The 27,916-nt window shown below is 42.0% G+C and overlaps 1 protein-coding gene across 3 annotated transcripts in view; it reads right to left on the bottom strand.

Moving 5' to 3' along the window:
- The window catches only part of Ints9 (integrator complex subunit 9), a 94,070-nt gene that overhangs the window by 36,101 nt on the left and 30,053 nt on the right, over positions 1-27,916 (bottom strand). For 2 of the 3 annotated variants that reach the window (XM_027390326.2, XM_027390325.2), the window contains exons 2-6: positions 22,597-22,724; positions 15,427-15,487; positions 12,667-12,729; positions 10,375-10,514; positions 8,001-8,087 (exon numbers count right to left, since the gene is read on the bottom strand). In XM_027390326.2, coding sequence (XP_027246127.1) covers positions 8,001-8,087; positions 10,375-10,514; positions 12,667-12,729; positions 15,427-15,487; positions 22,597-22,661 — 416 coding nt within the window. In that variant the 5' untranslated portion in view covers positions 22,662-22,724. The remainder of the gene's footprint in view (positions 1-8,000; positions 8,088-10,374; positions 10,515-12,666; positions 12,730-15,426; positions 15,488-22,596; positions 22,725-27,916) is intronic. The other variant, XM_027390327.2, reaches the window with a different exon arrangement.

Raw genomic sequence — 27,916 nt, 5'->3', positions numbered from 1 at the left:
AAATTGTTCCTCAGGCTCCAAAATCTGTGGATGCTGAAGTCTTGTCATGCAATTGATGGTAGGCCCAAACTTGAATACTCAATAAAGCAATTCTCCTGTCTCAGCAGTGCATGCCACTATGTTGGACAGGTCTACTATACTTTAAGTCATCTCTGGGTTACTGATCATACATACATAGTGTGTGGTCATAGTGCAATGTAAATGCACTGTAAATAGCTTTACTGTTCAGGGAATAATGTTCAGTACAGAATAGTTTCCAACAGCAGTTGGTTGAATTCTTGAGTACAAAACTCCCAGATACACAGGACCAACTGTATACAGCAATATATAGAGAGTATTCATATATATGCATGTGAATATGCATATTTACATAGACATACAGGACAGTGCCTAAATCCTAAATTCTTTGGACAGTTTATTCTATTATGTCTTACTATATACTGTTTATGTTTCATATACTTTTTATATCAGATTTGAAAGTACTTGTCATTTTTCTACTCGGAAATGTTTAGAGAGGTTTTCTTTTTTTCTTTCTAGTTTTTAGGGATAGGGTTTCTCTGTGTAGCCTTGGCCTCTGCCTCTGCCTCCCGAGTGCTAGGATTAAAGGCATGCACCACAATAGCCCACAAGGTTCTCTTTTCACAAAAGTTTGACAACTATAGTCTCACAAATGATCTAGGGATTTTTTTTTTTAAATAAACTAGACAAAAGTCTTAAATCAGGGGCCAGTCAAGTGCACTGTTAAGCTTTTTCAAAAGAACTTCATTATTCTTTGGTTTAATGCTAAAGCTTAGAGCTTTTGTCTTTTTCTTGGTGTACATTGGCTGATTTTCATCAATCGAGTTATTTTTGTTTACCCCATATTACTTGTTCCAAAATGATTTCTTGCAACTTTTGAACCGACCTAGCCTACAAAGTCTTATCCCTTGGCTATATGCTCAGATACAGAGGCTATATGTTTTAGGATTTGGGAGAATTTTTCCACAGAAGTATCTCAATGCCAGTACCTGGTAGTTACTCATCAAGTCTGATTTCCCATCTATATCCACTCTCGCTAGCACTTTCCTTTCCCTAGACACTGGGTCACTCTGCCATATATACCTATCTCCTAACATCTTGACGAACTGGGCTTTCCCTAAAACTCTTATGTGTATGTGAGGTTACACTCACAGCAGGGCACTTACAGACCCACTTAAAGCCATTAGGATTATTAGCTGATTTAGGAGAAGGAAACCCAGAGGGAACTGGTTCTGTTTCTGGCTTTCTAATTTATCAAAGTCAAATTTTCATAGTCTAAATTTTTCATAAGTACTTTCTAAAAGATTTCATCGTTTCACTCATTTCTTATTGCACTTGAGTGCCTAATAAACTTCTTTGCCCGGGCTGTTGACATTGAGCCAAAGTTCTGCTGCTTCTTCCCGAATCTTACCAGCACAATCAGCAACCAAAGATCATGGGGTTTTGTTAAAGAGTTAAGACCTTGAGGCTTATTGGGACCACTTAAAGGCAGACAATGAACACACTGATTGGGTTCTAAGTGTTTGTTGAACAAATGACAGAATATAAGAGCAGAATACAAAGAATACAATGCAGAAACTGTGTCTACCCTCAATAATGACCATGTGACATCTGCACTGGGTTGGAGATAGGCTGGGTGCTCTATACTGAGCTTACCAAAAGTGAAGCCTCAAAACCAGACATTTCTCAATATTAACTGGGAACACTATAATCTATGACTTTTGTTTCAGATTCAATTGTCTCTAGAAAACACAAAGGCAATTACTATGGACAGCAAAGCATGGAACACATTATTTGAGAGGGCATCTGGATGATCTTTGCCTCAATTCCACAGTCACTGAAAAGAAAACAAACTCTTCTTAATGTTTCCTTTCTTTCTTTTTTAAAAAAGTTTTTTGAGACAGGATTTCTCTGTGTAGCCCTGGCTTATGTTTTCATTTTTATAGAGGTAGACTCATGGACAGATGAACTCACTAATTCTGAGTCTCAGTAGGAAGTAATAGAAAGGTATTTTTTCCATCAACATCCTTGGAGTTTGGGTACCATGAATTGGTCCCCCAGAGGCTAACTTATTGACTTAAAATGAACAAAGTTTCTGGGATCACAAGGATCAATGGTCTGTGTCTCCATTAAAATACAGTCATTTTGTGAAGATCCATCTTCAAGGGCCCTTCCTTTAAAATTGTAATGCATGTGTTCTTAGAGATAATTCAGTTCAATTCTATGTATTTTATAGAAGAAATCATCAAGCCTCAAAAAGTATGACAATGTTAAAGCAAAGGCAAGTGTGGGCTTAGAAACAGTTTCCTTTGTTCACTTGCTTTCAACAGGAAAGGTGATGAATTGGGCCTGGAAGGCAGACGTGCTCCTGACTGCTGTTAAGCCGATTAGCCACTTTCTATCACTGTGATAAAACACCACAACCAAAAGCAACATTTTATTTTGGCTATGGTTGGTTCCAGAGGGTTAGAGGTTAGGGTCTGTAATGGTGGGGGAGGCATGGCAGCAGAAGCAGGAAGCAGAGAGACCAAGCAGGAAATAAGGAGGAGCTAGAAATCCTCAAAGCCTGGCTCCAGAGGTGTGCAGCAAGATTGCACCCTCTAAAGGTCTATACTGCAATGACATACTTCCTCCAGCAAGACTACACTTCCTGAAGGTCCTATAGCCACCCAAAACAGCACCAGCAGCCGGGGCCCAAATGTTCAAACACATGAGCCCATGGGGGATATTTTTCATGTAAACCCAAATACCAAATGTTTTGCTAAAGTGGGTAAGGACTATTTTAAGAACTTCACCTAGTACTCACTTGATCCACTCGATACGCCTGCAAAGTGTTTAATGTCCATTTCAATTTTATAAATGAGGAAATAGAGCCTAGAAGAGATGAATTGATTCAGCTACCAAGAAACAGAGCTGAAATTCAAACTCTAGTCTATATGAGCTCTAAACCCATACTTTTCAAATTTCTTCCTATTATATAGTTAGGCCTGATAAATTCCTCAGCAAATAACCAAAGAGTGCCAGAGCAAAAGAATAACATCTTTAATATGCATTTTATAGCCTCTTGCAAGGTGAATCTTCCAGTTATGATCTTAATTCCTTAATCCTTATGAAAGATTATTACAATAGCTTATGATTTTTATCATTTTTTTTTAAATGCAGAATCTCACTGGTATCCCAGCTTGTCTTGAACTTTTCTCCTGCCTCTGGTCCCTACCTCCCAAGTGCTAGAATTACAGGAGTGCCCCATCACACCTAGCAATGCCTTATAATGATATATTCTGAATTATGACTATGATTCTAATCTTACAAAACATTTATATTAAAAATTCTGGCCATTGGAATAGTTTCTTAGGTAGAATATTTTGCTTTCAAGTTGCTCATTAAAAATATAAACTTTAAGGTTTATATAAAAAATTTTATTGTGTGGTTTCTTCTTCCCTTCAAAACTCCACCTCTTTTTTCAGGAAGAGTAAACTAAAGTGTCAAAATTAGGAAGAAGGACGGCTAATGTCTTCTTCATAAATCTCAAGGACATGTCAACTGAGGCAAGAATTCACACAACTTGTCAAAAGGCAAGAGTAATAGGATTTTCGAATATACATCCTAACAATAAATCAAATGCTAATCAAACCAACTCCAAATGATTTAAGAGATTTGTCAGGTCTTTTTTGACCAATGAGCTTGAGAATTTTTAATTTATTGTTTTCTTTACTTGATAGCCTTATTACTAAACTCAAGCTACTTAGACGCATTAATTCCAGGCACTTGACCAAGATCTATTTTGAGAATCCCTGTGTAGTTTGAAGTAAAATTAGGGGGCTCAAGTTTCAAATCCGACACCCAGTGATTTGCTTGAATCACATAGGATTTTATTTTAAATAAAATAAGCCAACACTTAAAAAAAGATAAAAAAAAAAAATCACTCATAAAGGGAGCCAGAATTGAGCTTCTTAAAAAAAAAAAAAAAAAAAAAAGAAAGAAAGAAAAGGAAAAAGGGTAGATTTGGCAGCTTATATTCCTTAACAGCCAAGACTCACTCATTGTGCCCCAGCTGCTTCAATACAGGAGTGTGACAACCAGCTCAGGCCACATCTGATGCCTCTGTTTTAGAGAAGTCATGGATTGTATCACCCGAGAAAACGTTCAATAAACTTGGCCATAAAAACCCAGTTCTCAGTGCAGCATGCCTCAGCCCCTTAGAACATAGGTCTCAGAGGAACCTAATGGTAGCAGGCATCCTATAGCTCACCAAATGAAGCACTTCTAGTACCTAGCTCAAGGTGAAACTCTAGAGCTCAGTTGTCTGATGCCTTTAAAAAAATTCTATTTCCTTTTTTAAAATTTTTCTTTTTTCTTTCTGGGCTATAACAGCACCTCCCACAGACACATACACAGATGTGCTCACCCATGAGTGGGAGGGCAGAACCACAGATTGATATCAGATGTCTTCTATTATTTCCAACTTTATTTTTGGGATAAGATCTCACTGAACACAGAGCTTGCTACTTAGGCTAGACTTACAGGCTAGCCAGACCTTGGGGTCTGCTTGTCCCTGTCTACCCCAACCTCAGGCACCAGGTCACAGATTCCATCCAGTGCCTGGCTTTAAGGAAGGTGCTGAGGTGGGAACTCATGCTTGCAGGGAAGGTGCTTTCCTTAATGAGCTATCACCAGCCTCAAAGTACTCCCATTTTAAAGCCAGTTAATATTTATGCTGAGTTTAACCACGATAGAATAAGGATAAAGCTGGGGTTTTTGCTTATCACTTCAGCATACTCTTTCTAATAATGAGACTCTCCCCTTTGTCATGAATAACTAAGGTTCATCATGTGTTCCAGAGGCAAAATGCAAGACCCAATCAGGGCCAGAATGCACACTGGTCTTCTCTAGCAGTGTACTATGTCTCTAGTCCTCTCCCAAGGGGCCTTTTCCATTTATACTTTTGCCCACAGGTGATGAAAAACCAATGGTTCTGTTTCAACCAACATTTTTTGCCATGCATGTCTGGAACAACCTCCAGGCCCCTGCCCTTACCCGCTCTTCTTCCAAGCTCCACTCACTCTCCCTAATACATATCCACATTACTCTAGGAGGGAGTTATTTTGCTATGTTTTACAAAGAATGGGTGGTGGCAAGGCGGGGGGGGGGGGCTTTGCTCAAGATCAGAGAGTAGGCAAATTAAGACTCCGAACTTCCCAAGACTTGGCCCAGTGCTCGGGAAGTCAGGGACACAGACCTTTGAATACTACTTCTGATGTGCCAAAACTGTTTGCAGCTGAGTACATAAGGACATAAAGTTAAGAGGAAACCTTATGGGAGGCCTTAAGGGAGGCCTTATGATGCCTTAAGGGAGGCCAAGGCACATGCCATCTACTACAGGGAAAGAAAACACAGTCCTAAGATTTTTAGGGAGGGAGGTTATTGGGACCTGGAGTCCCATATGGTCCAGTGTGCTCATGTGGCACAGTAAGGGCTGAGAACAAAGGGAGCTGAGACTTGAAATGAAACACACGGAGGAGAAGGGACCATGTATCACTCTGTGGGAGTGGCCAGATCGTGGAGGCCATTTAAACAGGGACAAGACAGCTTGGCTATGGGCACATCCAGATGACGTGAAGACACCTGCACAGCGTCCTTCCAACTGAAGAGATACACAGAAGATCCATGCAAGAAGGGCACAGAGCACTCACTTCTCTTCCATCACACAAAGGGAGGCTGCCAGACACGCCCTTCTCCAAGAGTGATTCAGCAGAGGAGTGGGAGTGTGGGCTCAGAACCCATCACTCACTAGCTGGATAACCTTGGGGGAGTTACTAACCCTATCTGTGGCACTTCTCTCCTGTAAACTGGTAATGATGTCACTTTTCACCTCATCAAATTGTTAGCTCATTCTTTGGTAACACATTTAGAACGCCTGGCAGAAAAAGCGACCCATAGGTTAAATAAGCAGTGCATACACAAGGAACACATAGAGAGACTTGCACGTAAACCCTGGAACACAAAAATAGGATAACCCAGCTACATGTACACACCCTTCTAGAAAGACTGGCAAAATCCAAGACATTCTGAAGCCAAAGTGACTACCATTATTGTTGATCTGGGGGAAGGGGGGTGGGTGAAGGTCAGGGCGACTGGGAAAGGGGGCAGGATCAGGAATTCTCAGCAAGGCCAGACTAATCTGAACTCCAGGCTCTCCATGTTAAAAGCGGAAGGTGGGGTCAGGGAGTGATGGCAGCAGTTGCTAGGTTAGACAGAGTCCAAGCCAAGGCTGACTTGTAGTGGATATTAGCCCTGCCCACGACCTTGGGCTGTCTGGCCTGACAGGGGCAAATACCCACTACACTGACTGGTGTCCTCTGCATTGCTAGTGGAGGTCAGAGTGCTTGATGTGGAATCAGTCTATATCCACTTGCTCCCTCCATGGTACCTCCTCCTTTTCTTTATCTCTGACAGTCTACTTTCTTAGTCCTTGCATGTCACTATAGCTAAACTCTCAGGATGGTCTATGACCTCCCAATTTCCACACCCAGGGGCCTCATCTCCATTTTATATGTGAGTTTTCCTTTGTCTTTTCTTGCATTAGGTTTCCAGCACGAGGCTCTGACTGACTTAGAACTTGCTTATGCAGCCCAGGCTGGCATTGCAGTCTTCCTGCCTCCCACTTCACAGTGCTGGGATTACAGGCACTTGTTACCATCTACATGTGTTTTGGGAAACATCCTTTGTCCCTGGGCTTCCACTTACCTTCCTGTTTGCTATTTTGCAGCTCCCAATCCCTTTAAATCCACATCAGAAGCTTCTCTGAAGCTGTAGTCTTCTTCATGCTCACTACTATCACCCTTGTCACCTGTTTCTGCAATGGTCTCCTGGCTGGTCTCCCTGTGCCCATGTCTGCATGTCACCTACCTCACTTCCATGCTGCTTCTAGAGTTTCTTTCTTCAAAACAAATGTGGTCACGTCATTCCCTGTCAAACTTCTACTCCTGACCTGCAAATCCTCAATGGTGGAGTCTCAACCTCACAGGTAAGAGATTGCATAACCTCATTAAACCCACCCCTCCCCCTTTACCTCTCTACCCTCACTCAACACTGAATTTCTCACCATCCCATGACATGAAACCTGGGCTCCTCTTCATAACTGGCATGTGGGTGTGTGCACACATGGTGTATATACATGTATGTGTTCACATGTGTGTAGATATTCTGGTGTGTATATGTGCTGATACCCAAAGTTGATGCCATTTGTCTTCCTCAGTGGCTCTCCCTGTATTTACTGAGGCAGTGCCTCTTGCTGAACCTAGAGCTGAACCAATTCCAGTCTAGCGAGATTGCTCCAGGGAGCCCCTGTCTCTGCTTCCCAAGAGCTGGGATGACTGCTCCCTCTTACATGGGTCCTGGGGATCTCAACCACAATCTTCATGAATGTGGGGAAAATAGTTTATTCACTGAGCTATCACCCCAGCCTCCAGGCTTCATATAACAAAGTCTTTGTTTCCAGTTGTTTGACATCTTCTAAGAAATGTCTACCTCAGCCTCCTTAAGCAGCAAACAATATTTCCTTACTCTAAGAAATTTATTTATTGTGTGTGTGCATGCGTGTGTGATGTATATGCATGGGCATGTATGCGATGAGACACGTGTAGAAGTCAGAGGCCAACAACCTCCTTCTACCACGTGGGTCTTGGGGATCAAAGTCAGGTCTTCAGGATTGGTGGCAGCCCTTTTACCCATGAAGCCATCTTGCCATCCCTAGTTTTTTACTTTCTAAGTGTCAACACAACAACACTGTGGTGACACTCTCCTGGCAAGACCTACATGACCTGAATCATGTGACCCAGAGACCTCCAGGGTAGAGCCATGTACTGCCAAAGCTCCCACACCCAGCATGGGGCCTGACTGGGTGAATTAAATGAAGCTCTTTCACCCCAACAAGGTCTGTGTTGAAGCAGAAAATGAGACCTAAAGAGGGCTGTTCTCACCGCTGTATGTCCTTATTCTTCCACAAGGAGGCAGACTGGGCCTTTGGCACTCTTTCGATGAAATTCACCAGCTCTTCCATGAGAAGCCTGAGTTTAAACAAAGCATGAAGAATATTGAAGAACAATTTGCTGCTAACACTGTGACCAGGAGAGGCGGATTTGCCCACCTCCCAACTAGCCTGTTTCATGAAACAGACATTTTAAACTGAATGCAAGCAGCTGACACTTGCTTTGGGAATCATAAATGTTCTACTTAGAGGGAGACCCCAAGAGCTAGTTTGAAGGAATCTGCCCAAAGATCAGCAGTGGGGACAGACCTCTGCCATCCTAGCATGGCACACCTGAACATAGGCAAGGGAATACAAGGAGTGCTGCACTCAAGTGGGCCCAGGGCTGCAGATACCGAAAGCACTCCTGAAAGCTAGATATAACAAAACTAGAAATAGAGCTGGGCATGGCAGTTCACAGCTTGGGATGCCGAGGCAGGAGAACTGCTATGAGTTCTAGGCTAGCCTAGGCAACGGAATGAGACTGCCTCCCCCAACATATACCTACTTTCCCACCCAACTAGAAATACATTTCATCATATGAATCTAGTTCAAGCTCTTAATACAGCTAATCCACACTGGCTAATATCCTCTTTATATCAATGCACAGAAAACAGCAACACACAAATTTATTGGCAACAGAAACCCAAACAAGTGGTGCCACATCCATCTTTTTTCCTAACCCCTTCTGTCTGCTCCTTGGGGCAGTGCTGGCTCCGGCACCTGTAGATCTAAGGCCCAGGCTCAAGTGCTCTGGGATGCTCCACGGGGCCCATTCTTAAGCACCATATTTCTCAGACTACAGTACACTGCTAGAGCTATACTGCTTTCTTGTTTTCCTTTAGCCCACCCCTTGTGGTCCCCAGAATCCCTCATTGTGTGTATACACACTGCAGTCATGTTTTCACACCGAAGATTCTGTTACATTTCTTGCTACTAGTTCATCCTGTTAGATATCTGTAAAACACTAGAATACAACCTAACAGTTTACAGCACTCCTCCATCCCGTATAGTAGATCCTGAGGGTTTTAACTTTGGTTACTTCAAAGCAATACATTAATGGATTTTTATTTCCCCAGTAGTAATTTTCTTTACATTTTTTTTCCTTTTCTTTTCTCTCAGTAACTGATTCTATGGTGACTTGCAGCAGACACCTACACTGTGAAGGCCTGGTTGGGTAGAGAAGAAAACATGACCTTCTTGGTTGACCAAAGATTATAATTTGTTTTTGTTTGTTTGTTTTGAGACAGGGTTTCTCTGTAGCCCTGTCTGTTCTGGAACTCACTTTGTAGACCAGGCTGGCCTTAAACTCAAGAGATCCACCTGCCTCTGCCTCCTGTGTGCTGGAATTATAGGTGTGCGCCCACACAATAGCTTGGCTGTACATTTTGTTTTTTAAGACTTACTTTTTTGTGTGTGGCTGAAGGTATGGCCTGGTGGTTTGGAGCACTTCTCGCTTTTGTAGAGGACCTGGGTTCGGTTCCCAGCACCCACACGATGGCTCACAACTATCTGGAATTTCAGTTCTAGGGGATCTGATGCCCTCTACCAACCTCTATGGGGACCAAGCACAGGAGGGGTGCTGAAACATGCAGGAAAAACACTTAAACATTAAAATAAAATGAATAAACTAAAAAAATATTTATTTTTTTAAATGAATTGGTGTATGTGTGTGTGTGAGTACATGCCTATATATGCATGCCTGTTTGAAAGTGTCTGTGGAGCCAGGAGCAAGATCCTCTGGAACTGGAGTTACAGGTGGTTGTAAGCTGACTGATGTGGATGATGGGAACTGAGCCTGGGTCCCATGCAAGAGCAGCAAGCCTTCTAACTGCTGATCTATCTCTCCAGGCGCAAGACTGCTTAGTCTTAAATCCTCAGAGTGCTATATTTCATTCTGTCACCAGGGAAGGACAACTTAACTGCTTAATTAGTCTTTTGTCCTTGTTTTCTACAAGCTGTCTCTATTTATAGCCCTCAGTAAATCATGAAAAGGGGGATATTTTCAAAGCAAAGTAATACAGTTGCTTCTTTTTCTTCTTCACTTAAATATGCGAAGTTTGCTCTGGATCTTTGTGCCATCTTCCTAGGCCTCTGTCCTGTGTAGCATCATCTACTGAGTGGTTGGTTGCCTAGGAACCCTCCTCTCAGCTATGCTAAGACATACTAGGACTGCTGGGGCACCAGTCTCTAGGGATCTCCCCAGTGAACATTCTTGTGTCTAGAGAGCAGCCTACTCTTCCCTGTTCCTGGGAAAGAAATCAAAACCCCTGACATCACACTGAGCAGTGGACACTGAAGGAGTGCAGCAGCCACATTCCTCTTACCTGCCGATCTGCATGGTGGGCTCTGTGGCATACACTGTGCCTGTGAATCCCGTATGCTCGGTGATGTAGGGCAGCGCCATCATGCAGTGATAGTTAGAGATGAGAATCACATCGACTGTAGACAGGTCTATTAGCTCCGTCTGAAGAGAAAGGAAGGCGATATGTGTCTGTGCCAGGGCACATAGATCAGCAGAATGGGACTGACAAATGATGCTGTCAGAAGGGAGAGCAGTGGTTTCGGTTCTGCAGCATAATGAAGCCTTTCCCATAACACTGTCCTTCTCTCACTGAGGATGTATCCTAATACTGACAGCAGGTAGCAGGGTCGGATGGCTAGCTGTGAGAATGTGGCTGGCTCACCAGTATCACACTGATCAGAGAGGAGTTAGCCCCAAACACGTGACACATCTAGGATGAGGCAGAATGGGTTGTGGAGCTGTTGTGTCCTGCTCAGAGGAGTAACAAAGACATTGATGACATAAGCAAACAATAAGAAGCAGTGTGCCATCTGGGATGTAGATATTTTCTTGTTGAGTGACGTAACAGAAATAATTTAATAAAGCTGCCAGCATCATCACCAGCATGTATGTAAAGAACATAAGCGCCTCATTGCTAGGACAATGACATCTATTGTGCAGTGTAGCAGTTTTCTCTAAGATAAAATATTCCGTCCCAGATGAGATGCAGAGTGTTTTCAAGGGAGGTGAAACATTCCATCCTGCAGGGGGGCTCATTAAAATTCAGGAAGTAAATAACCCAAAGGCTTCAGAAGTCCCTGAAACTGACCGTATTCACCAGGTGCCTCTTTCTTCAAGCATATATAAACAGGAAGGACGGCTGAGGACACACTCAGACCAGCAGAGGCTTCTAGATCAGCTGAGCTTTCTTGAAGAGACACCTGGACTTGCCCAGATGCCTGCAAGCAGTGCAGTATACTCCAGGTTTCTATCACTGGTGAACCATCACCCGTGCTGGGGTGGGATTTTTCTGTCCTGTAAGTAACCCCTCACTCATATTCTTTCAAGTAATACCACTAAAATTCACTGGTTTGCCAAGTTGCACTTTGGCTTATTATTGGTTCCCTATCTGGGGTGAGGAGATGTTTGTTCACGTCTCTCCAGGAGTAGTGTCACACAGCATATGGCAACAATAAACCTATGGCAATATCCCATATCTATTAGCCTTAACACCACACTCTGCCCTGTACTTGCAAGACAATATCCTCATGGTGGAGGTGGTTCTACTCTCTGCTATCTCTAGAACCACCTTTAAAAAAATGAAATTAAAACAGAGTAGCAGAGGGACAAACAGAGACGAAAACCATAAGAATGATAGTTGAATCAACAGTGAAGTGAAACTCAAAAGCAAACTCCTTTTCTCACATGTAAGGACACAAAGGGGAACCTGACCATTCTCTTTAAAATATAACAATCAGCCCACAGAGCCGAGCATCATAGAAAAAAATATACTGAGGACAGTCAGAAGCAAAAAAATCATTCTTAATTTATGTATCTAAGACACATGATTACATAAACATTGCCCCAAATAATTTAAAATTGAAATCACATTTATGTACTGACATTTACATATTTACTTACGTAGTTTAGCGGGATAAAGTATATTTTACTTTAAAAGTTTTGTGTACAATCATTTGGTTGTACACACTGCAAACGGGGTCACACAGTCACAATGCAGTGGTTGCTGACTATACTGTACTGGATCATCCACAACACAGTGCAGAGGAAAACAGATAGCTAAAGTAGTTTTGTGGGTCCATGATTGGTCCTGTCAGGCTCACTGGACTAGAGTTGCTGCCTCTCCTGTATTTACCCACACTCATGTTTTCTCCAAGTCTTAACAGCAATATGGCTCTTCCTTAAAACAATGACTATAGCCATTTAAGTCATATAATCTTGCTTGAAAAATGATCTATGGGTTTAGAGCCCTCCATGTATGAACAGCACAACCAAAGGTGCACTGTGAAAAATAAGGGTCTTTTTCAGAAGTCCTGTACTCTGCAACAAGTCACAAAGTCCTCAGAGTACTAATCCACAGGCTCCACAATCTTGGCCATAAAGACCAGGCTGCAAGAGTCAGTTGTGGCATGCTGAAATAAGTGCAACACCTGGGAAACAGAATCTTCCATCAGATGGGAACTGCCTCACCAATTCTAAAGTGACAAATGTGGTAACTAGTCAAAGAGAGCTCAGGGTCATGACACTACCTATGCCTTGACTTCACAGTGCTGATTTCAGGATGCTTTGTTTCTGATAAAAATCGCTTTCATCTTACCTCTGGTAAGCAGAATTCAGGCACAGAATCCACAAATACATGACCTGAGCATTCTTTTAGCTCCTGAAAGAGATGGAGAGGAAAAATACTAAGAGATACTTAATAGATACAGTACCAAGGAAATTCAACCTCCACACCTAACTTGGAGGGTGGGAGGTTATTTTTAGACAAAGTGTTTCCCATTTGGGCTCAGGCTGGCTAGATGCCTGACTGGGGGTGAAAATGCTGCTTGGTGGTACACTCAGGGTTTGAGTGCACATTCCCTGGCACCTCTTTAAGAAGTTAGGAAGAACACATGCTGCTGCTGTAATATGTAATTCAGTGTTTCCCAAGAACTAGTTACCAAGTCAAAGCTCCCTGGGCCCTGTCCAATACTGGAGGGACCAGAAACTGGAGAGGGGGCCACGGACCCTTTATTTATGACAAGGACCCCTGGTGATTCTGCTTTGTCAGGTTAGGAGTCCAGACCCAGACACATTACTTAGGAGCCTTTTCCTCCACCTATTGAGAGAAGGGAAGGGGCCTAGTAAGGACCAGGCTCAAGAGTTGGGGCAGGGATAGAAGTACTCTCAGCACCATAGTGCTGTCTGCTTCACAGAACATGGGCTTTCTTAGGGTTACAAACCAAACATACTTATTCAAAAGAAGGAAGGCTTATGTCTTAAAAATGGGATCGTGTAACTTCCCACCTCACATGTTACTGCCCATATTTATATGCACAACTGAGTTTGGATTCTCCCAAAGACTTGCTGTAAAGGAGCCTGAGAGGGTAGCTCAGACAGGGGGTACTGCTTTTCTGGTGGTTTTTCCCTGCAGTATGTGTGTAGGGGTGGTGGTGGTAAACAGAAGGCATGGTGTCTGGAGATGGACATGCCATGGAGCCACATTCCACCGGAGCTGCCGCATTTACTTCCCATCAAACAGTCCTGAATCCACTGAGGAGCAGGTGGTCCAGAACCTCACCATGCCAGTGTCCATGTCCGAGTAGCATCAGAAAAACCCGAAGACAAAGCCCACAGGTAAGAGAGACTGAAATGGTGCCAGAGCACACTGCAATGGAAAGGCTAGAGAAAGGTGTGGGCCACCCGACAGGTTGGCTGCAGAGCCCCCAGAAAGTCACTGGCACTTTAAACAAGGTGGAGTTTCTGGATCTTCAAGCACAGGTCTATGACTTTACAGTCACCAGGGAGGATGTGACAGTGACCTTCGCTCTCTTCAGAAAAGGAAATATATAACTTTAGTTCTACCATGTGTTCACTTCCACATATTCACACACATGTGTCTAAATTTACCACAACCTGAATTACTCCCAGTCTTTGTCTGAAAACAGGGTGTCAACTACATTACTATCCTTAGGAATTTTAAAGTCTTTATTGGGGTCTTAAGTACTTGAATGCTGCTCCTGTGAGCACTATTGATAGGATGAGCTTAAAAAAATAAAAAGGTGACTAATTCTTAATTACAAAGGACCCGTTAGCTAAAAACAAATGGGCAATTAATTATGTTTAATGAGGGAATTCCCAGCTCCTTCAAGATGAGGCTAAAATGTTGGTGTGGAAGATTCGTGAGAGAGGAGAAGGGAAGAGGTTTTTTTTTTTTTTTTTCTTTTGATTTAATTTTTTTTTTCTTTTGTGTGTGTGGTGCTACAGGGGTGACGGGAGGTTATGGGGGACCCAGACGTGAGTGGAATTGAGTACATGGTGGGAAACTCCCAAAGAATCAACCAAGAAGTTAAATTTCAAAAGGAAAACCAAACAACAACAATAACAAAGGATGAGTCACACCATGGTCAGTTTCAAACCTTTGCAAGATCTTAAGGGGCACCGATCCTCCTCTTCCCAGTGCTATGCACCAGTGTATGTCCTGTGATAACGTCTCTGTGTTCTCAGCCACCAGGCATGCAGGAGACTGGCTGCCATTCCAAACAAGAGCAATGTTGCTGTCTTTCACTCACCACTCCCTTTTAATGAGATGCGTCCACATACACATGCAAGTCATTCACTCACAATGCAGTGGTAATGCAATGCTTTTGAGCCTTCCTGGGGATAATGATTTATAGCAGGAGATCCAGGTTGAAATCAGGTACACAGCCTCCTGAATGTCACATAATTTTATAGTCAGCTATGAGGGAAATCTAGTTTCAAATTATGCATCTTGGTTTCACTTGAGTATGGGGTGCAGCTACAGGAATTAATTCTGAAAAAGCCCACGCTTCTTCAGCAGTGTCCATTACAAGCGGTAACTGTCTTACTCAGATGAATCATGCGAAAGATCTTTAAACTCATTCAGCTTTTCAATTTTGAAGCTCAGGAAAGGATGAATGATTTAGAGGACCACAGAGTGGCGTGGAGATGCTCTGTATGTTTTAATCTTCTACCATTGACGAAGTGTGCCTATGTCACAGTCTTAATTTCTTTAGGCATTGGGATCTCATTTAATAAGCTGACCAAACTCTAATAAGAATCACCTTTGAGATCCCAATTACAACTGTAGACAGTTCTCTTTCTTTGGTGATAAATTTGCAAAGTATTTGAGACTGTCACAGACACAGATGTGACTTGAAGACAAACACAGAGAGTCACTAAAACTTAGAGATAGCAATTAGCAAGTATTAAAGACTTAGGGTTTGGAAGAGAACACACATGAAAAAACACAATGATCCCTGAGTCACCAGCATGACTCTGGCAGGACAGGACAGGACAGGACAGGACAACTTTCAACTGTGTACAGGCAGGCTTTGGTTTTTATTTTAGATATTACCTTGTCCAAAAAAGCATTTCCATCTTTTAGAGACCAGCCAGGAAGATTAGACAGCCTGGGACTGCAAAACAAAAATTGAATTATCCTAAATACATTATAATCTTCAGTGAATTCATGATGACTTTACATTCACCATACAATTAAACACAGCTAACGGCTACTGAGTGGTTCTTACCTGAATTAATGGAGATAAGAACTAGGAGTGTTGTATTAAGCCTAAGAATCCATCTTAGAGCTGGCTATGGTGGTCCTTGCCTATATATAACCCCAGCAACTGTGAGGCCGAAGCAAGAGGATCGCAAGTTTGAGATAGCCAAACCCTGTTCAGAAACAGGGTAAGACAGCTGGATATCATGGTATGTGCCTGTGATCACAGCACTCAGGAAGCTGTGGCAGCATGGGACTGAGGTCAGCCTAGGCTGTGCAGTGAGATGCTACCTCAAAAATACCCATGGCTGGGAATACAGCTGGGAGATAGAATGCTTGTCTATCATGTGCATGACCCCTGGTTTAATCCCTAGCACCACCAAAACCAACCAAACAAGGCAGGGTTATACAGCAAAAGAACAGTTTAGCATAGAATTGGGGAAATTAAAATAATTTATAAAGAATAGAAAGGGAAGAGTGCAGAAGAAATACTGAGAGCATTTTAGAACTTCCAGTCACTAACTACTGGTCTTGTTTGTGCTCAACAGCCATTGTAGTACAGGCAGAATAGATGGCTTCATAGACTTTGAGAAAGCAGACTTAGGTTAGGTGCTGGGCTGTGAATTCAGTGCCAACAAGCAGATTACACCAGGTCACCTTGAACTCTGTCATCTCCTTTTTTCTAAGAAATTTTCATGTGATCCTATGTATTCAGGTAGATTAAGTATTCAGGGGCTGGAGAGATAGCTACAAGTGAGTACTGCTATTGCAGGACCCAGGGTTTGGTTTCTAGCACCCACACTGGGTGTCTCAAAACTACCTGTAACTACATTTTCAGGTTATCCAATGTCTCCTGGTCTCTGAGGGTACCTGAACACTCACAGTCCAAAAAAAAACTCATACACACACACTAAAAGCTATTATTTACCATGCATGAGAACAGACCACAAGATACACAACAAAACCCACTTTAAAAGTTTTGTTACTAAAGAGTAGGGAGGGGTATGTGTGCGCAGGCCTGTATGGAAGAAATGTGGTAAGAGAGGAAGTTGGTTGGGCATGTTTGCTTTTAAAGGTCACTTAGCTCATTCGTATGGGGGTTTACATAGCCACACCACGAATACACATGGATTATGTGCCATGCTTCGAATGTGCCTAACACCCTGGGATAACTGAGCATTTTGCCTGAATGCTGATGGCCACGAAGGTGGCCGTGGGACCCCGGAAATGACAACAAAAGTAAATAATTAAATCTTAAAAATTAAGCACAGAGGGGGCTGGAGAGATGGTTCAGAGGTTAAGAGCACTGACTGCTCTTCCAGAGGTCCTGAATTCAATTCCCAGGAACCACATGGTGGCTCCCAACCATCCATTATGAGATCTGGTGCCCTCTTCTAGTGTGCAGATATACATGGAAGCAGAAGGCTGTATACATAATAAAAAAGTTAAGCACAGAAACCAAACATTTACTAATAATCATAAAGAAACAATCCTTTGGTATACATATCACCTTACCATCTGCTAATGATTGGAGTATATCTGCATAATAATGAAATGGATATGCTTACTTGACCTTACATACATCAATAAATCTTGGCTGAATATTTGATTCTGCAGGAACCAGACATCTTCAATATTTTTTCAGAGTTGATAAGCATTTTGATATTGTAATCATCAATGTTAAGAATGCCATTGCACATGAATATATGATAAAAAAAATGACAGAAGTAGGACCATTTCAGAAATCACAGGGCATTCTATATGTATTCCAAGCCAGAATTCATCTAACAATTTATGAAATTCAAGCCAGCAATTCAAACAGCAATGTAAAATTTAAAATTGTGTTTATTTTGTTTGTGTGCCAGGGGTTGGTATATGTATCATGGCATTTGTGTGTTCAAAAAGTAACTTTTAGAAGTGGGTTCTCTCTTTACCCCAGGTAGGGTCTTGGAATCAGCTCTGGTAGCAAGTACCTTTACCCTCTGAGCCACTCTTCTGGTTCAGAAATAAGCAATTTAAAAAAAGCAAGCATTCTAACACAGCGCAACCGTTCAGATTTATTAACTTTACTAATGCACTTATCTGATACTTGCACACAGGAATGGCAGGAAAACACTGTTTTTGTTTTTGTAATTAAGCTTTGTTTTTATAAGAATGGAAAATCATGTATGTGTAGTTCATGACATGCAGTAGTCTGGAGTGGAGATGACTCAGGCAGAGTGTACTGGCATTGCAGAACATGATGCTGTGTATTCAGAATGCTGACTGTATGCAACACAGTTGAATACAGATAGAAACTCTTGGATTCATTTTGACTTTGAATTAATTTTTGGTCACTGTACATTCAGAAACCTTTTACTGTTGCCAAATTTATTGCAACCTTCACAATCAATTATGTAGGGTTCCAACCTACAATTTAAGAAGCTGGGCAAAACTTGGCACCTGTTGTTTAAGTTTCCGAATATGGAAAATGAAGCTACTTTCCCTAAAAGTTATAAAAGTGATTCTTTATCCAGGCAAATGGTTTCTAGAAGGTAAGGCTAATTTCATCTACATTAAGAAAGGTTGAATCAAAACAAAACAAATGAAACAACAAAAACATTTATGGGCCAGCAAGAAGGCTTTGTTTTGCAGTAAAAGTACTTGCCAAGCAAACCTGAAACCTGAGTTCAACCCCCAAGATTCCATGGTAGACGAGGGAACCAAGTTCTGAAAGGTGTCTCTTGATCTCCACACATGTGCTGTGTGCATGTTCATACCCCCCACACACTACACAGATAATAACAAATTAATAAACAACCATTTATTTCTAGTAATCTGAGTTAGTTTTATATACTAGAGACCTGAAAATCCCAGCAATTCAGGAAAAAATACTAGAAAAATGATGATTGGAAAACATGTTATTTTACATTTAACTATTTTAGAACAATTTCTTTGAAACAAAGGATGCTTTTTTTTGTCAAGAAGTCACACATATAAGATCTGTTTTTCTAATGATTGCTTATTTTGGAAAATATGCAAATTAGTCCCACAAGGAAATAACCTGAAGCATTATAAAACATTTACCCAGAAAAATAGTGAAAAGTCCCATTTCTTTATTTGGCTGCATACAATAAACCTGCCTCCTTCATTCAGGTGTATAAAATAAATGAGCAGAAGTTCTGGGCAGCAGTTGGTGCTCTCTCCATCAGAATGAGCATAGTCCAGCTGATCCCAGTCTTGCTCCAAAAAAGAAAAGAAAAAAAAAAAAAAAGTGAAAGGTAAGTTGAATAAGATAGGCAGTTTTTAAAAATACATTTTTACAGTTTTCGTGTATGAAATGATTTATGCTTTTAAATCAGAAGATAATATAATTTATTCAAAAAATATCTGTAATAGCTCATTACTCTAAAAGTGTAGAAAACAGGAAGGAAGCCGGGTGGTGGTGGTGCATGCCTTTAGACCCAGCACTTGGGAGGCAGAGGCAGGTGGATCTCTGTGAGTTCGAGACCAGCCTGGTCTACAAGAGCTAGTTCCAGGACAGCCTCCAAAGCCACAGAGAAACCCTGTCTCAAAAAACAAAAACAAAACAAAACAAAACAAACAAAAAATAAGAAAACAGGAAGGAGCCTCTGCATTTGGTCCAATGCTTTAGAAACCAGGGCCTTCCCTCAGTCACTTAGGATCTTTATGTCAAGCACCCAGGTGAGTCCTGGATCCAACTGTGAATGAAGCACGTGTGTCCTCACTCAAAGGCCGACAAGACATTGTGCATCTACACAAACAAAGGCAGGTGAGACTTTACACACCCACACAAACAGCCAGAGAACAGGCTGCTCAGAGGATGAGGTACCCATGTAGCACCAAGTACCACAGAAGATGCCTAACAAGACCAGCCTAGGTAGTATCAACAGGCTTCCCTGGGCACAGAACTAAACTGAGGTCTGGAACGCACAGGGAAGGCAGCAGGCATTTTTATCATGCTAGCAGAAACACTGAGTCCCACATGATCTCCCAGGCCCTCATCTGGCTAGTGTTATCTGCACATCCTTGTAGCACAGCCACTGCCACCTTACATGATCTGAGTGAGAGAGGGCTTCCTGCTGTGCTGGCCGGGAGAAAGGCAGGATCCAGAGAGGGTGAAGAACTGAAGGGACAGTAAGAGCAGTAAGACAAATAGAGCATTGAGAGGTTAGACAAGTGCTATAAAGCCCTTGTACTTCTACAGGATGATTCTGGAGAGGATGGAACCTATGTCTTCTGATAAGAGAACAGTAATTCCAACCTAATATGGGTAACATCAAACACACCCACATTAAAAGACTACACAAAGGCTGGTAAGATGGCTCAGAGCTTAAGAGTATTGGCTGCTCTTCGGAGGTCCTGAGTTCAATTCCCAGCAACCACATGGTGGCTCACAACCATACATGAGATCTGATGCCCTCTTCTGGTGTGCAGGCACACACGCAGGCAGAACACTGTATACATAATAAATAAAATCTTTTAAAAAAGCTATATAAAATAATTGACCCATATGTCTAAAAATGTCAGGGTCATTAAAACAGATAGAGAAACTCTTCCAGGTTGAAGGAGACTCAAAACCAGACAACTGAATACAGTGTGCGATCAACACAGGATGCCGCATCACACATTTTCCTTTGTATTTGTTATAAAGTATTTTATAATGAAAGCTGACTTGGTGAAATAGAGAAATATGAACAGCTATACAGATAAGGACTAAGGATGGAAAGTCAGCCAGGTGTGGTAATGTTCCGCAATCCTAACATTGGGAGGTTGAGGCAGGAGGATTGAGTTTGAGGTCCCTCCAGTCTTAGTAAGTACAAGCTTGAATAGCATGTACAAGGCCCTGAGTTTGACCCCCAACACTACACAGACAGTCCCTAACCCCCCTCCCAAGTTTGTGCTAAAGCGAAGATACAGTAATTTAACAATGACACTTTAATAATGAAAAGACTCTGAGGAGGTAAGATAGGATGGGCTCCAAGAAGGAGAGTGATTTACTCATAAAGCTAATATTTACTGAGCTGCTATTACAGGCCAAGAATTGGTCTAAGTGCTGGGAATGCGGTGGAAAACAAAATTCCCATCCTTATAAAACATCTTCAGTGGAGAAGAAAGATAATAAATATGTATATATGAAGTCATGTAATAGCAAGAGCTACACAGACAAAGCAGGGTAAGGGGACAGGGAGGGAAGTATGGATATATTTACTTTAAATAAATGTGTTCCTAAGTTTCTGGTTGAATGACAAGAGGCACTTTTTAAAAACATGTATTTCTGCAGTGTGCCATTCATGTGTGTAGAGGCCAGGATGATGTCGTCTTCTTTGATCCCTTTCCAATTCACTTACTGGAAGTGAGTGAAGCTCACTGATTTGGCTAGTCTAGCTGGCCAGGCTTGCCCCAGGGAGTCCATGGCTCTGTCTCCCCAGATTAAAGCAGGTGGCCACACCTGCCTGGCTTTGATGTGGTTGCTGGAGACATGAACTCCAGTCCTCATACTTTCACAGCAAGTGCTTTATTTAGTAAGCCATCTCCCTAGTCCCAAGAGACTCTTTATAAAGAACTCTATGAACTGCCAGCCATCCCAGTAGTATTATTTCCCTCTGAAGAAAAATAAAAAGAAAAGGGCAAGAGGATGGATGTAGATTTCCTTCCTCACCAATGCTGGTGACAGAGAAGTTACCTAAAGAAAACAAGCAGGAATGACAACATGAAGCTGATACTGTCTGACCAATTCTGGTTTTGGTAATCAAGGAAATTCATGGGCCTACAGAGCAGGCTCGACCTCTTCAGAAACCTTCATAGTATCTAAAAGAAGTGATTATCATAGAACGCAGGTGCTTGCTCATCTCAAGTAGAGGTAGTCTCAGCTATGCACTGCCTTTCTCTACTGAAAGACTTCATGCTCTTTGAGGGTAAGAAATCAGTTTTGTGATGTCAGTATCCCTGGTCCCACATAGGGCAGATTTTTTTAAACAAACACCAAAATAATGGCTATTTTGTTCTTTATGGGGAAAAAGACAACAGTATCCAGCTTTTTAAATAAGCAGTAATCTGCCAGCTACGTAAATACCATCTTCCCCCAGTCTTGCATAATACCTATATTTGAAAGAGCTGAGTGTAGTTACAAGTGAATTCCATCAGTTTTGCATAAAATGTAATCTGAAATTATCTGTGACCTTGTCCCTATGGCCCTTTGTTATATCCTTTATCTCAGAAAAAGATCAATGGTTGATTATAAGTTTTCTGGATGGTTCATGGGGTTATCTCTGTGAATAATCACTGCACTTGGTGCTGTCTTCAGGAAGGACTGAGATGAATTAGATGGTTTACTCAGTACGCTATTCTTTTAAGATCTTAAATTTGTTTCAGATAGCTTTTCCATTTCATCTCTGATATGTGGTGATCATTTTCTTTTGCTATTGTGAACATATTTAATTCTAAGAGTCCCTTTTCTTATAAACTGCCCTGTCTAAGTAGAAGCAAATGGAGAAATCAGTTTCTTAAAATCTTAGTTTAGTGTCAACAATGCTGACTGTAGGGTCAAGGCAATTTAGATGACTTAAGACTTGGGAGGTACATACGTACGTTCGTACATACATATGATCTAAAATTGACTAATATGAAAACAATGCACAGAAAAGAAATGTCAGCATTTACTCAAGTCCCTGAAAAGGCAGTTAAATGATCCTAAAATTCAATTCTGGAGCTCATCAGTCAGTCATTTATTACCTCTTACATGAATTAAGATGACAGATGAAATATACATGACCTCACTTGCACTGAGCAGTTGCAGAAACACTTTACAGAGGCCCAGAAGAAGTTGGAATAAAGGAGTCAATCAATAAATCAATAGAGCACTTTCCACCAACACAACCAAAAGAAATTATTTGGCTAGAAGTTTTAAGGGGACAAAGCAAATGTATGAGACAACACAGGGTACAAGTAATGTTCATACTAATGGGTCCCATTTCTCAGGAAATTAAAGCTCATTTTATCTCAGGACGCATCAGCACATACCTTTGAACAAGAGGCAAAGGAAGGAAATTGAGGGTGGAAGTCATATCCAGTCCGCAGTCCAACATAATAGTGGTGGATTTGAATTTGAGCACATTGCACGGCAAAGTAGGGTGCCCTGACAGGCAATACTGGGGGAAAAAGAAAATCAAGTTACAGAAATTGTCTAGGAAGTGAAGTAAGTAAAAGCACTCATCTTCTCCCATAAGAATATAGCTTTCTGTGTGACACCATCTTCTCCCAGAAGAACAGTGTGTGAGCTCAGCTATCTTTCTATGTGAAGTCATCTTCTCCCAGTAGGACAGCATGTGAATTCAGCTAGCTTTCTATCTGATGCCATGTTATCCCAGAAGGGCAGTGTGTGAGCTCAGCTAGCCTTCTATGCAATGTCATCATCTCCCAGAAGGATAGTGTGTGACCTCACCTAGCCTTTTATGTGACATTATCTTCTCCCAGGAGGACAGTGTGTAAGCTCAGCAAGCTTTCTATGTGATGTCATCTTCTCCCAGAAGGGCAATGTGTGGGCTCAGGTAGCTTACTATGTGACATCTTCCCAAAGAACAGTGTGTGAGCTTAGCTAACTTCCTATCTGAAGTCATCATCTCCCGTAAGGACAGTGTATGAACTTGACTAGCCTTCTATGTGACATCCTTTTTAGTTTAACTACTTGTACAATACTCAAAATTTTGTCTTGGATCCTAACAGTTTGGGAAAGGTCACAGTTGTTTAAAGTAGAGGATTTCAATGATGCGGCCATGTACTCAACTGCCTATGGGCCTACAGATCCCTACTGTCCTATTTGCATCCAAGTGCTGCTGAAGCTGGAGAGTCAATGAAACTCACTGAGTACTCAAATTATGTTTGGATTTGGTTTTTTCCACTGATAAGATAGTGGTTTTTCCACAAGAGCAAACTGTTGTAAACTATATATCAGGCAGGGAAGTCATATCTAGAATCTATATGGAACAGCAAAAATTAAGCATCAAATAATTTAACCGATCAATGGACTAATAAACCGAACAGAGACTTCTAAAAAGAAGAAATACAAATGACAAATACATATTTGAAAGAGTGTTCCATATATTCAGTGATCAGGGAAATGCAAACTGAGACTGCTTCTGGATTCTATCACATCCCAGTAATGACTCTCTTTAAGAAACAAGCCAAGAGTCTTAGTAATGCCTTCCTGCAATGCCAGCACTTGGAGGCAGAGGCATGAGGACGAACACAAATTTGAAGCCAGCCAAACTTCTTATGATGACCCTACCCATGAAGACAAAATAAAAGCCCAAACAAAGATGACAACAAGTGATGGTAATGGTGTGGGAAAGGATAAACACTTAGATACTCTCGAGGGGATGTAAACTGGTACGGGCAGTCTGGAGAGTTGAAAAAAACTAAAAAGAGAACTACCAGAGGGGCCAGGTACCTCACTCCTGGGAATACACTTGAAAGACTCAAAGTCAATAATAAGTGCCAGAGAGATACTTTCATACCCATTTTTATTGCTGCCCTCTTCACAATAGCTAAAAAACTAGAACCACCCTAAATGTCCAGTAACAGATGAATGGTTAAAGAAAATGTGCTACAAATATGCCATGATTATTCTGCTATAAAGAAAAAAGAAATCATGGAATTTACAGGAAAATGGACAAACTTAGAGATCTTGAGGGAGTAGAAGAGGGCAGTGGAGTATGTTTTATGAAAGTGGAATGGGGACTGCTGAGAGGGGGGAAGAAGGGAGCCAATCAGGGGAAAAGGGAATGGGAGCAGGACAGGGGGAAGAGGTGTGAATAACAAAATTTAGAGACATTTACATATAAAAGCATCAAATGAAATCTATTCCTTTAAAAAAATGACTTTAAAAAAGCCTTGTTAGCAGAAATGGCTTCAAAGGATGTGTGTGTTCTTGATGTGCACACTTGAAGCAGAAAGGTGGGGTACTCACTCTCAGCCAATCAGGGTCTCCAGCCTAAAATACAATGCATAGAGTGTATAACAGAATAATGTTGACAAGACAATGTCCTGACCTGAAACACTTCTCATGCTCTTCTCAATGTAAATGCCTATGACACTCTGAAACTGTTCTTTATGGGAGTGCCCTGTCACTGTGTGTATGTGTGTAAGTATGCCTGTCTAGGCTGAACGGTGGTGACTCTGGGTATTTTCCTTAGTTGCTTTCCACTTTAATTTTCTGAGGCAGAGTCTCTCAATGAAGCTGAAGCTCATGGATTTGGCCAGGCTGGCTAGTCAGCAAGCTGATCTAGCCAGGGATCACCCATATTTGTTTACTTAGTACTCAGATTATAGATGGCTGCTGCTGTGCCCAGCTTTTTATGTGGGTGCTAGGGATATGAGTGAAGGTAAGGTCCCTTATGCTTGTTGGGGAGACATTACAGGCTGAGTCATTTCCCCAGATCCATTTGCCATCTTAAAGAAGGAGCAAAGACCTCTTCCTCAATTGACTCAAGTCATTCTGGAGAAGCTTCCACTGAACTGGTAGCCCAGATGACGCAAGCCATGCTCATAGTCCCTTGAAAAGTTCACGGCTTCTCATTTAACCCAAGGACAAGGTAAGTCAGAGCAATGTCACATCAATGCCAGCTTCCCACAGTCACCCACTACTTAGGATAAGACTTTTAGGTGTCGCCTGCTCTGTGTGGTCTCTGTACATGGTTGGAATCTTCTTCTTTTCCTCAGAGGATACTATAGGAAATGGCCACTTCTTTCATGATCTAAAAATATTACCGCCAAGAACCAAGAAACTGAGTGCTCTGTAAGCTTTCTCTGGGACAGGCAAGGAGGAAACTGGGAGGGGAGGCAGTGGAAATATTCTACCTTTAACCTTTCAACAAGCAACCAACCCTTGTAGGGGAAGCTGTAGCCACGCCTACTTAGGGGCTGGCTACAGGTGTGCCTGGCCACGCTTGTGAGGGCGTGGTCAGAGTGACGTAGTGTGACTGTGTTTGCGCTTTCGGTTTCTCTTTTGGAGTTGCGTACAGACCACTGCCACGGCGGCTGGTTAGGTCGCTCTGTAAGTAAGGCTTTTCCCTATTAAATACCTTTATATTTCTACCTGACTCTGTATTGGTAATTTCCCTCTCTATCTGGTTGTCAGAAGCAGGATATTGGAAACCTACACCCCATTTGGGACAGGTTGTGGGTTCCATCGGGCCACGGCCTAGGCTCGGAAAGCGCCTTCTCTCCACAGGCGTTCCCGGCTAGCAGCCAACCCGCTGCAGCTGAGCTGCTCAGAACCATCCACCCAGTTCGGAGACAGTTTCTAGCTGCCTAGAGTCGAGGTAGGACTCGGCTTTCAGCAGAGGCTTCCCCTGGCCGCTGCTGCAGGAAAGCCGCATGTGTTTCAGTGGTTGCAGGCGCAAGGCCGTATACTCTCTAAGATAAGCGCAGCCGCATTTGTGACTTCTCTCCACCGCTGACCGATTGCTGCCAAACGCCACTGAATAACTGAACGCCTGTGCTACCTGCTGGTCAAATATATTTACTGCATCTGGAGTAGAAATCAGGTAAAATTATGGCGGAATATTTATCATTTGCTAAAATTGGTAATATTTTTGCTTATTATGTGAATTCACTGTTTGAGGAGGATGCTAATTTGCCAATTACTGGCCTATATGCCGTAATGGCAGTTAGCTTGCTGGTACAAATAGTATTACTAGCCAGAGGACTCAGGAACAGGGACAGAAATAATCTCACCACCTGCTTGCAGGAAATAACAGCTTTACACAATGAGGTTTTGGAGAACAGATTAGGTCAGACCACAATTGTGCAGGAAGTGGAACAGAAATTGGATGATAAGCTTGGCTCTGTGTCCAATACACTAAAGACAGAGCTGTCTGATGAGATGCAGCATATTTATGATAAGATAAACACAGAGAGATCCTCTATGTCTGAGGCCTTAGAGGCTAGGCTGTCAGAAGACCATGACCAGCTAAAGAATATCTGTACCCAGCTAGAAACTCAGATAGGCAATGTTACTCATCAACTAGATGCAACGGTGCAAAATACCCAGCATAGGGTTGAAGAATTGGACAATGCCATTCAATCAGTTATTGAAGCATCCAAGGTAGCAGATCAGAAATTTGAGTCTAGATTTGAATGTTTGGAAGATAATTTACAGTACAGGGCTGACAGATTACATAGGTCCATACGGTCAATTGCTGAGGACTCAAAATCAGCAAATCATGACCTCGAATCTAGACTCCAATACCTAGAAGGCAGTTTCCATGCCATCCAGATGCTGCCTAAGGATGATCATATTAAAGACCTAGAAAAACATGTAGATGAGCAGTTAGAGCAATTTACAGATTCACTAATGTGCTTGGAATCCTTTATGATTAAGGAGATTGAAACTTTTCAAAAGGATATCATTGCTAGGCTTAAAGATCATTGGGATGCCTCAGAAGCAGAATCACTCCAATCCCAGGCACCTACTCCACCTAGGTATCGTGACTATTCTTCTAAGGTTGTTACTCGTACACCATTAGTGTACCCAGCTACCATGGTAGAAAAGCCAGCTTCTAAGAAACACCTCATGGACAGATGGCTTATGAATGGCAACCTATACAGCTGAAGGATCTTAAGAATATTAAAGAATCAGTTGTCTCATATGGTCTCCATAGCCCATATGTAAAACAGCTATTACATTCATGGGCAACCTTTAACAGGGTGACACTCACAGATTGGGAACGATTGGTAGCAGCTGTACTTGAGAATTCATGCCAAATCCAGTGGAAAGCATTAGTAAGGGAAGAGGCAGAGCTTCTTGAGCGTCAGGGCATAAAGGAAGGTTTTGAAGCCCCTCTAGATAAGCTTCTTGGTCAGGGTATTTATGCTGACCCACAGGTTCAGGCTGAATATGATGATGAGATACTGTCTCTATGCAGGAAAGCAGCATTAAATGCCTGGGATAAGGTTTGTGAGCCAGGAGAATGCCCAGAAGCTTATACCAGAATAGAACAGGGACCTACAGAACAGTTCCAGGATTTCTTACAAAGGTTAACTAGGGCAGTAGAATTACAGGTAACAGATCCAGAAACAAGACAATCAATTATATATACAATAGCTTATGAGAATGCAAACCCAATATGTAAAAGAATACTTTTGCCTTTAAAGATCAGCTCCGCTAGAAGACTGGGTTTTGTATACAGCCAAGATTGACTATAATGTGCAAGATACTGGTGAAGCCATCTCCAAAGGTTTAAAACAGCAACAGGAAATTAAAAGTTCTAGAGGTGAGGATGTAAGGGCTTGGCAAGGAGAAGCACCTTACAGAGGTCAACATAGGTAGCAAGAGGCTAGA

Source organism: Cricetulus griseus, assembly GCF_003668045.3.
Source record: "Cricetulus griseus strain 17A/GY chromosome 1 unlocalized genomic scaffold, alternate assembly CriGri-PICRH-1.0 chr1_1, whole genome shotgun sequence".
Classification (NCBI taxonomy): domain Eukaryota; kingdom Metazoa; phylum Chordata; class Mammalia; order Rodentia; family Cricetidae; genus Cricetulus; species Cricetulus griseus.
This window is presented reverse-complemented; position numbering and strand designations above follow the sequence as displayed.